General features: G+C 40.6%; 1 protein-coding gene across 1 annotated transcript in view; it reads right to left on the reverse strand.

Moving 5' to 3' along the window:
* Positions 1 to 11,752, reverse strand: part of ME1 (malic enzyme 1) — a 196,685-nt gene that overhangs the window by 15,523 nt on the left and 169,410 nt on the right. Inside the window, exons 8-9 of the mRNA XM_018560861.1 lie at positions 11,513 to 11,610; positions 10,006 to 10,119 (exon numbers count right to left, since the gene is read on the reverse strand). Of these exons, the coding sequence (XP_018416363.1) occupies positions 10,006 to 10,119; positions 11,513 to 11,610 (212 nt within the window). The remainder of the gene's footprint in view (positions 1 to 10,005; positions 10,120 to 11,512; positions 11,611 to 11,752) is intronic.

Consider the following 11,752-nt stretch of genomic DNA (forward strand, 5'->3'; position numbering starts at 1 on the left):
TGTTTATTGCATTGCAGAGTCCTGAGTCTATTGCGTTGCAGGGTCCTGAGACCATTGAGTTTCAGAGTCCTGAGTCTATGTAAAGCTCGACCCTAGCAAGGGTTAGATACCCCAGTGGATTGCAACTGCGGATAAGCTGAAGGTGTAGGAACGGGTATCAGATAGCAACTGCTCCTCGAAAGCCCAGTTTTAGAGTTAGGCGAAAAGGAAGTTGCAACACATCACACCCCGTATACTGAAGGCAGAAGATATACTAGGTTTAGTATAGCGAAACGTTTGTACCTCAGAATGCCCCTAGAGGGGAAGCAACAGCTGAGCCCGATTATGCATGTGATTACTGACAATGAAATTAGACAGTTAGTATTATAGCATGAGTATCTAGGGTTTGTCCCACACGTCAAATGGAACTAACACACAGGAGTAAGTAGCAGTTTGTAGATGGTAGCAGTAATTGATAGTCACAGGTCTACTTCAGACTAAAGTTGATACAGCAGTGCTGGGACTATCTAGATGCATAGCCCAGGGTACTTGCGGTTGTGGTCTCTGTAGGCATCCAGGTGAAGTCGATGGGTCCGGTTCGTGAGAGGCGAGTGGGGCGCTGAGTTGATCACCATCCTGCCACATTCAACAGAAAGACGCCGATCGACTACCGAACAGCAGCTTTAAGCCGAGTGCTGTGTCTGGAGGGGGCGGAGTCTCGTGGCGCGCCTGCCATGGATGCCTCTGCAGGATGAGACGGAGGAGGCCTGCGATGCGCCTGCGCAAGACAGCGATGGACATCGCCACCAGACGTCACCACCACATGTCGGTGAGCTGGGGCTGCAGACCTGCGGCGCGCCTGCACAGGACAGCGACAGACACCGGCACCAGGTCCCACCAGGCTTCGCGCGTTACAGTCTATTGCGTTGCAGAGTCCTGAGTCTATTGCATTGCAGAGTCCTGAGTCTATTGCATTGCAGAGTCCTGAGTCTATTGCACTGCAGAGTCCTAAGTCTATTGCGCTGCAGAGTCCTGAGTCTTTTGCGCTGCAGGGTCCTGGGTCTTTTGCGCTGCAGAGTCCTGAGTCTATTGTGGTCAAGAGTCCTGAGTCCATTGCATTGCAGAATCCAATATTGCATTGAACTGTATATATCATACATATATTGTTTTTATTTCTTAGTTTCTTTTCGATCTCTTTTTACAGCTGATTCTTAGATTACTCTATAATTCAGCTTTCCTTACATATATTACATGTTACAGCAATGCTACCACAGCCTGGAATTACAGCCTTTTGCTTTTGAAAATGATTGTGGTATATGCAGACTTTCATTTTAAATCCCGCTGTCACATGGAAAAAAATAGACCGTCTGTCTAAATATTCCTTTATCTTCCTAGTGAGGAAGAAAAAGGTCATTTAGGTTATATTTAGCCTGCAACTCAAGTTAATTTAAAAATATTTGTATAATAACTAATAAACTGTAGTTACGTGCCTTAGAAATTATAGTGGGTTATTTTTACCTTGAGCTATCATATATACAAATACAAATAAAAATGTAACATTCCACTAAGAGTCTGGCTGTATTTACATTCCTGCTGTTCTAGGCACCCATGAATTATGTACGTTTCTTATACATACACCACCCCAAACTATCACCAGATATCCTAAATCATTATAATCCAGAGATTTATAGCTAAGTTAGGCTTTCTGATTATTATACACAGCTTTCTTTGTCTAGATTTATAAGGCTGAAGAGGAGACATCCTTACATAAAGAGTGAAATCTAGTTCCTCTAAGTAGCCCCTAGACACGCTTCTGTTGTGGGTTGCAGATCACCATGTTGTGTTCTCAAAGTATGTTTTCTACTGTTGATTACTGGCTTGTTGTAGATTCTGTTTTACACTAGGAAGCCTCACAAAACACAGCGTAAACTGCATAAACTTGAATACAAGATGGATGGCTCTCTATAACAAGCTCCAATAACTTTCAAGATGATAATGTACTATTTAAAGACTATAGCTGCCTAGACATTTAAAGTGGAACTGCTCTTTTCCATAATGTGGTCTATGAATCAGAAGAATTGGGGCTAGACACAACCACACGACTAATCCACACTCAAATGTTTAAGGATATACAACTCCACATCAGAAAGACACATCCCCCATATACAAAAAATAACATAACAACCTTGTCACCCCAAGCCTGGAGCACTCCAAAACCCTCAACACGATTCAAAAAGTACCTAAACAAGTGGATGTTGATGGCATTATCTCAGCTGACTGCAAATGAGCAAAGCTATGCAGCGAAGGACATGACTGGAAGCACAGGCTGAAGAAACACTCTCTAAAACAAAATAGCATGATAGCCAATAGGCTAGGCAGGTAAATAGTGAAGCTTGCAGGGATAGAGGTTGAGTGTTCCATATGGAGCTCATCAAAAAAGCATATAAAACTTCTAAAGAACTGGACAGTGGATCAAGGATTCCTTATATCAGCGTTAGCATGCTATCAAATGGCAAAAAGGTTTTTTCTTCAGAATTTGCCATACATGTTCACTAATTATTCCTTGTATTTGAATTCAATTCCTGTAGAAACACCTCCAAGTGATCTCTTGTATGCCTCTACACCACAGCACTGGCGGAACTACCAGGGTCGCAGCGGTCGCAATTGCGAGTGTGTCCTAAATGCTCCCCAATCCTAACATGCAAATCGCGCTTTGTTTGACGTTGCCCTCTGGGTGTGCTATAAGTTTGAATTGTCTTTCTACATGTGATCTCCATATGGAACACTCCATGCTTTGCATGGCTGCCCTATTAGCTTTTAATGCTATTTTGCTTTTAGCTTTAGCCAGCATTTCCATTCTGTGTCACTCAGTGGTCATTAGCAATAAGTAGAGATGATGCTACTATATTCATTCATAAACTCCTTGGTGTGGATAATTAAAGTATATTTTTAATATTTTTCCACATACCACTTCATATTATGATTTTTTAAATGCATTTCTGCTCCTGACAAGTTAGTGACATGTAAAAGCTATTCATGTGCCCAACATTACTTTTTTTTAAATAGTTTATTGGTTCTCTACACTGCATGGAGTAGCCAACATTATATGAAACAATACTGTTTTGTTTCAGACAACCCACCTTATCAGACCTCTTTATAAGCTGCAGCTCTTTGGAAGTTTCTTCCAAGGGCAGGTATAGAATGCTCATGTTTAATATAGTCGTCAGCTTAGCAGCACCATATAGCACTAACACTGCAGTCATATTCACAATAATCAGAGAAATGGGAAGAAATCTAAAAGAGAACTATGGCCCAACCTTTTTTGGTCATAGTTCTCTTTAGGGTCACAGGAGGACATTTACTATGTGCTTCTGTGGCCCAAAACTCAGCATATAGCATCCTATTGCATGCTTTATGCTGACAGCGCAGAGGCATGCTGCAGACAGGACGGATCCCGACAATATTGTCGGGATCAACCCTGCCACCTGATTGACAGCTGGCTCTGCCTCTCTAGAGTCAGAGCCAGCTGAACCCGCCCCCTTTCCCTTCCGCCACTGACAGTCACCGCTCTCTGCAGGGAGAGAATCGGAAACTCAGTGATCAGCGGTATGTGATCGTTCAGTTCTTAATCAACAGAGCCGACGGGTGTCACATGTTGGCTGTAATTATGGGGATGAGTGTATTTCCCTCTCCTCATAATTTTCCTTTTAACCTTTATAACACATTAGCTTCTTCTTTTGTGTCAGACTTAAACTGACCTTACCTTACCTTTACCTTACCTTACCTTTACCAGACTTACCTTTATCTAATTCTAGTACAGATTATTGTCTTCTTGGGTTATTGATAGTTCAGCTTTACAGTGTTCAGCTGCCTCAGGACATTATGTTAGTGTGTTGATTATCATGTTATGTTCTAACACACTAGGATAGAATAACTAAAGGAGTAAAGACTGTTCATAAAGTAAATATTCTCCTTTGCAAAATAAAGGTTCTTATATTACTGTATATAGTAAAACAATGTTAACTTTAATCATCCAATCAGGTGCAAGCAAAAATCTGGTTTGTTTATTTCTCTTGCACACGATTAGGTATTTAAAGTGAATACAGCTTCACCTTGTTTATTAAGCTAAGTGAACATTCACTTTGCTTAGTGAACAGTCTCTACTCCTTTAGTAAATCATAACCCATGCATTCTTTAAGTTACTGAAGAATTAACAGCAGAGAAAAAACATACGCACAGAATACAAGATTAAACATTTTCTCTTGTGCTCCAGTAGCTTACAATATAAACAATATGACATTTAAAAACTATGTGGCCTTGAGCTGCCTCGATCTCAAAATGGTAACTCAATATAGCACTTCCTCAGCAATAGAAAAATAATGAATATCACATTGCACTGCAGTATGGCAATTATATGACACTTTTATCTATGTTCAAGTCACCACACATAAAAAAAACTTTCCAAATTTTTATAGTAGACAGTTTATTATTTGTTATATTTGCAATAAATGAATATTGACTTCAGTGAATCACTATTTACATTTGAATGACCTCTATAATCAAAATCTCCACCAAAACTCCACTCTGTAATTCTAAGTTTCAGTTTAAGAAGGTCTTTAAAAATAGTGTACATTTGTATAATTATTATGGAATATATGTATATTGTAATTTATACTATTGAATGCATGCTTTTAATTAATTTAGCATGTTAGACCTAAGCATCTTTTTGGTATTGTCCTATATAAAAGTGATATAAGACACCATTCAGTGAAATAAGACACCATTCAGTGATATAAGACACCATTCACATTGTCCTAAATAAAAGTGATATAAGACACCATTCACACTGTAACACACTGAACAGTGTTCAGTGCACCTAAACGCCTTAAATACTTTAATACACAATTTCGTGTGAAACAGTAGATAAACCCATAAAAATCATTGACTTTTCCACATATTTGAACAAGCAAACATTTGATCTTCATTCAGATAGTGCCTACAGATAAACATGGCATTCCTGAATTACCCTTTTTAATAGGAGATGTAATGGTGTACTGTGAAAAGTAAACGCTTAATATAGCAGAAATGACTTATTGCAGGTGTTTTGCTTATCTGTCCACCAGTCTCTGACATGGACCACATCAATATCAACTTTGTGACATTTTTCCTCTCCTTTTTGCAAAATGTTTGTGGCTTTCCTTGCATACATTTTCTCTTTCATATGCCCCCACACCTTTTTAATGGGGTTCAAATTAGACCTTCGACTAAGCCAGTCCATGGCCTTCTATTTCTTAGTTTTAAAACATTCCTTGGTGGATTCCTATGGTATTGGTATTGCTAGTATGCTTTGGATATTGGTGAAAGATCAATTTCCGGTTCAACTTCCACATTCGGACCGATGGCTTCACATTCTTATCAAGCACACTTTGATAAGATGCAGTATTCATAGTTGACTTGATAGGGTTAATTTTTCTAAAGGCAATGTGGTGAAATTGCCCTTTGCCAAGAATACCCAATTACATGCAGGGCAACAAAAAAGAAAACGGTATTTTTGCCTGCATACAATTGGATATTGTTAGTCAGCAGAACTTCACCTCATTTATTAAGACAAAGGCAAACTTCCCATGAAATGTGCAAATTCCCTTGCAAAATGAACAGCCCATTTGCATTTAGTAGATCAACCCCTATGACTGCAAGCTGCCCAGGCCATTAGGCAGAAAATCAACCCCAAACCATAGCATTTGGACCATCATCCTTTACAGTTGGTACGAGGTTCTTCTACTGAAATACTTTCATGGTTTTGCTTTGGTATGGCAAACTGCAGTTTTGCTCTAATGTTCATTTTGGACAACAAAGGGCTTTTTCCTGGCACACCTCCCAATCTTTTTCATTTTGTAGATGCATGCCCTTTGACCTGCAGATCCCTTGATAACATTTTTAGCATGAAGCAGTCAGCTCTTGGGCCGAATTTGCTGCACTGGCCAGTCATTTACAAATTAACAGTCATTTAAAATCTATGCAACATGTGGAATATTTACCTAACAGTGGAATTACTTATTTCTAATAATTTGGCTTTTTAAAACCCTTGACAGACTCATAGGCATCCACATTCTTCTTTCTTAGGGCCATATAAACTTTGATCTTGGAAAGGTGACACCACACACATCAATAGCAAAGAGAATGCCAGACCCTTTATAACTGAGGTTTATATATGAGCGTTTCCATCTGCATGCTCCCAAGGGAGTTTCTAATCACCAGCACCTACCCTGGAACATCTGATTTTAATCTCATGGAAATGTAGGGGTGTATTTACATTTTCCACATTACTAATCTACATTTTCATACTGTAAATTAGGAGAATGAATACACCCTGTCAATTTTACGAGTCTTATCACCTTTATCTGTAGGCACTGTTTTAATGAAGATCTAATGGGTTATTCACAAAGCTGCCGAAGGCAGCCGAGTAAATAACCCATCCGAAGTGAAGTGAGCCGAATCTAGTGACAGCTAACTCCGCCCAACTGTTTCCTATTGGCCAGGAACTGCTAGAGTCTTCTAGCAGGTCCCGGCCAATGAATAACAATGGGGCGGAGCTGGCCATGACATCACAGCTGGCTCCGCCCAGTTGTCCTTGTTTAATGACAGCTCAGCATCCCCAGGTAACCTGGGGCCGCTGATCTGTCATTGCAACTGGGCGGAGCCAGCTGTGTAGTTAGTCCCATGTAATCCGAGGCTAACAATAAGTTCTTATACCTGCACCGCAGATTTTAATCTTTTAAGTAAACACAATTTTTCAATCCCCTCCGATACATCAACCATTTTATTTGTATTTTTCCTTAAGTAATAAAAATGATGTATTACCACAGGCTATAATTTGCTTTATGCATTACCCCTTCAACTTCTCTCAAATAAAAATAAATCTTTCCCCCTCTCCTTTCTTACACACTGTGCTTTAGCCTTTTATACCTCCCTCCATATACTTATATGGGCAATTTAATTTTCTTTTAATGTTCTTTTAACAAACTAATTAATCATCAATTTTAGAACCTTTTGACCGTTCATCCATGACACCCATTTGTACTCAGCGGGGCACACAGCTACAAATACGAGATTACAATCTCATTCCCTGACACCATGCACAACAGCAATGTTGCCGCTAAGCTCCGCCCAGCTGTCACTTTTAAACCGGCAGATTCCCGCCACTTGTAACACCGGTAGAGCTTGATAAAGAGGTTACCCTCGAAACGCCCCCGAGTCTTCCCTTCACTCATGACTTTTCCACCAGGCTGTTCTCTACAGCCCTTTTACTAGTTCTTTCTCATTCACTACTGTCAGAAGCTATACACATCGCAGCAATCAGACCTCTAGGGACAGGACCGCACTCTGATCCAAACACTGTCTTGTCAGCTGCAAAGACAGGTGTTTGGTCAGCTTAAGCACCACTCAGGTAGACCGAGCATTCTGCCTACACACCGCCTGTCAGCGAAACTCCCGCTCTGCGCATGCGCAGCGGAGAACAAACACGCGCAGGCGCAGCCGGGAACAAACACGCGCAGGCGCAGCTAAGAACAAACACGCGCAGGCGCAGCTGAGAACAAACACGCGCAGGCGCAGCTGAGAGCAAATACGCGCCAAGAGGCGCACAGGAAGTTACATCATAGATGGATTCACTGCCCTATTTAAGCCCAGCTCAAACGCCCACTAGTTGCTGGTTTGTCTTGTCAGCTTGATCGTGTTCCTTGTCTCCCGTTTAGCCTTCTCCTGTATATACCTGATTCCCCTGGATTTGACCTGTTCCTGTGTAAACGACCATCCTTGCTTGCTGCCTGCCTTTTGACCTCGGACTGTTTTGGATATTCTTCGGCCTGCTCCCTACTTGTACTGAATTGGATTTCATGGCTTTTGACCCCGGCTTGTTGTGACCTCGATTACTGGACTTTCCTAAAGGACTCGTGCCTCTCCCTGTCTGCCTGGCCTTTGTCCTCAACCTCAAAGGTCACAAGACACGAGGTGCAAGAGACGCCTCCTCTCACTTCGGCCTCCCTACCAGGTACGTGATACCGCCCCTACTCCAGTCCACATGGGAGTGACACGGACATAGTCACTGCACTGCCTCGCCTCTCCCTTCGGTCATCACCTCCTCCTCATTCTCCAACCGCAACAGGCACCTTCTGAGAGCATACCAACCTCGAGACAAGAACACCGATCCTGGACCACTCGATCCTCCTGTGAGGCTGCCTCTCCTCCGGCCCCCCATTTAAATGTAAGTGTGTGTTTTTATCCGTTTCTATCCGTTTTTCAGTGCATTGGTCAGCACCCACGATGTAATTATCCACCCTTAAAGTTTTGCGCCCTTTTGTGAGTTTTTCAATTGCAGCCAGCACAGGTCCTCCTTCTGTTTCTCAGGGCAGCATACTATTCAGCCAGAGCCCCTTTCCGAGAGCGCTGTTTGTCCCCTTTTTTTGTGTTTTTCGGGAGCTGTACAGGCTATAGTGAATAGCCCGTACAGCAGCCCTTCAGTTCTACTGAGCCGAAGGGCTCCAGCGGCCGAAGCTAGCTAAAGGATCAGCCGTAGCTTGGCTAATCCTTTGGCTAGCTTTGTCAATAACCCTCCTAATGTTTGCCTGTTCAAATGTGTTGAAAAGGTCAACAATTTTCATGGGGTGTACTTACTTTTTCGCATGACTAGTTGCAATTAGTGGTGTAGATTTCTTACATTACTGTACCTTTTGTAGACTGGGAGATGGGAAGAGTAATAGGGCAATAGAGGAAAGAAAGTCAGGAAGGTGAGTATAACAGAAGCTGAAATCTGAAAGCAATGTATGTGGTGCAAAGCAAACTCAGAACTTAGTCTGCAACAGTTTAGTCAGTATCCAGTATGGCTCTAGGTGGGTCACAACTATTGTATAACTTTGATCCCAGAGTAGGGAGAGAATACTGGGATCAGGCAATTTTAGAGTCCACATGGAGTACCCAGGATACCCAGACATGTTACTTTGTATTGTATATTGGCCTTTAGTCTTCCCAATATCATCAAAGGCAAAGCTTGGGAAAACCTTTCCAAGACTAGGGGTTACTTACATTTTTTTAGTACCTAGGAATAACAGTTTTTGCTGCTGTTATGGCAAAGCACGGTTATGAAAATCTGTGCAAACGTGTGTTTATGATCTTGGAACAAAAAGCAATGCTGTTTGTGGGGAAAACATGGGTTTCAAGACTGTAACTTGATGGCATGTTTCAAAGATGTAATTAAAAAAACAACTTTATGTTTAACCCACATATCCCTAACATATCCCTAGTGTAGTATTGGAGAAACAATATCTCTTTCTGTGGATTAAAAAAAAAGAAAAGAAAAATGCATCTAACAGTAATACAAATGTGAGAGAATTACAAATAAGAGCTGTTTGCCACTTCTCCTTAGTGTGTGTCAGTTCTCGGTTGTGTGTAGTTCTTCATGAATGCTGCAGCATTATCAATACGTGACAGTGACTGCATTACTTTTTCAGTTTGATGCTCACTCTGCTGCAATGTAAAAGTACCATGAAAACATAGAGAAACATCCTATACTTGAAATAGAGCCATATACAGTACATGACATGACATTACATGATGCAAGAACGGTCAAAATTACGTTTGTGGTTTTAAAGAAACCAACTAATCACAGGTTGCTTTAACAGTACACATGAAGTGGCATATATAGGTGGTGTATTTTCAGAGTTACATTGATGTAGAACCATAGGAAACCACTAATTACTGTAATGGTACTGTCCCACTGTTCTAGACCGAAATATGGTTCTCTTATTTCAAACCAGTATACCACAACTTTATTCCCTGAACGACACTGCTCTTATTATAACATCTTAAATTTAAGTGGCAAAGGAGAGTGATCTTTCGGAAAATGGAATGTTTGAATACAGGAAAGAAATTCAAAATATTACATATTTCAATCACATTTTCAAACTATAGCCCTTTTGCATTACTATAGAGGTTATTTAATATTAAATATTTCCAGTTTGGCATTCCTACCTTTACTATCAGCCCTTTAGAATCCACCATCCAGATTTTCTTAACTGCATCTTCTCTGGTTGTACCTTCTTTCTCCATGGCCATAATTATTAAGTCTGCAATTCCCATAGCAGCCTTCATATGAACAAAAGGTTTTATTAACTGATAGAAAATATATTTTCAGTAGAACTACATTATTATTAATGCTATTATTATTGTTATTATTATTATTATTGTTATTATTATTAATAAGGGTAAGCATCATGTTGTTCCCTTTATGTCACTCTATTGCAGCTGGCTTCCTTTTTTATTTTTGTATTCTAATTTACAGAACATTGATTAGGGAAGTATGTCACCAGCATTTGGCTATGTAATGGTTACAGCAGTTGGATGGATCAGGAAATTCTGTTGACAATATCTTGACATCAGATGTAAAAAGCCAACAACTCATTTAACTTACTAACCATCACACAAAGCTAACCTTACAGGTGGAGTAGGCTTTTATAATCTGGTGGTCCAGATGTCATTCCTCTCTATGTCTGCATTGCAACTGTCTGTTAAAACCATCCTAGGGTTTCAATCATTTGCAAATTTAAGATGGAACAGGTTGACTTGTGAAAATCCCAGTACCCCAAATGCATATACTAAACATACACATACTATGCACTTAAGACTGTACCTTGTTTATTCTCTAAGGGATTTCTATATACAGGACTGGATTCCTATCACTGGAGCTTGAAAACACACACATGTTGGTGACCAAAGCAACACCCCTCTTCTAGGATCGCCTCTTTCACAAAACCTATTTTTTTGATTTACAGGTCCTAACTTGGCTTAGATCATTATAAAAAAGGATAAATAGGCTGATATAAAATTACTGTATTTCTTATAATGATGGAATGAAAAATGTGTAGCTGATAATAGGTAAAAAGCTGTTCCTTTGTATTGTGACCTAAAGGCACAGCCCTACTGTGCCTAACAGTAAATCCAACCCTGTCTATAAAAGTGGGTGTTTTATCTTTTCTTCTTGCTGCTCCTTTTCATTTTGGTGGAAACAATTAGGAAAATAACACCACAAAAATATAGGAGTTTCACTGTTCAATGTACAAAACACTAAGGGGTCTATTTACGAAGCAGCCGAAGGATCTAGCCGTTGCTTTGGCCGATCCTTCGGCTAGCTTTGGCCCCAAGACCCCTTCGGTTCAGCAGAATCGAAGGGCTTCTGTACGGGCTATTCACAATAACAGCTCCCGTATCTTAGCCGAGCGGCTCAGTCGAGCTGAACGCATATGCCTCGGCTCGGCTGAGCCGCGCTGAAAGCCGAAGCTGGCCGAGCGGCCGGCCATTGTCCGGCCGACAGCCTGCTTCTACAGCTAGGTGAATAGACCCCTATGACAACACAAATGTCAAGATCAGTTAAAAATTAAAGTAACTGAATTACCATGTGTATTTTGGTAGATCTTTCTTTTTAAATGACAGCAATGTAATGCAAGGGTAATTGGTGCAGTTGCCAAAAAAGTTAGCATACCTCTCCTGCTCCTTGGAAAAGTACTGTGTGACCGGATAGTTTATTCTTTGTAATACGAAGTGCTGCAAGGAGTCCGGCTACCGCAACAGCTGCAGTGCCTGAAAGCAGACAGAAAGTTATGACACAGACGAACTATTTTCTTCAGATTGGAAAGATACAATAGATAGATAAAAAAATACATTACACTTTGCTTATACTGTATATATATATTATTATTATTATTATACAGGATTTATATAG

This window comes from Nanorana parkeri, unplaced genomic scaffold (genome assembly GCF_000935625.1).
Source record: "Nanorana parkeri isolate BGI_ZX_2015 unplaced genomic scaffold, ASM93562v1 scaffold483, whole genome shotgun sequence".
Classification (NCBI taxonomy): domain Eukaryota; kingdom Metazoa; phylum Chordata; class Amphibia; order Anura; family Dicroglossidae; genus Nanorana; species Nanorana parkeri.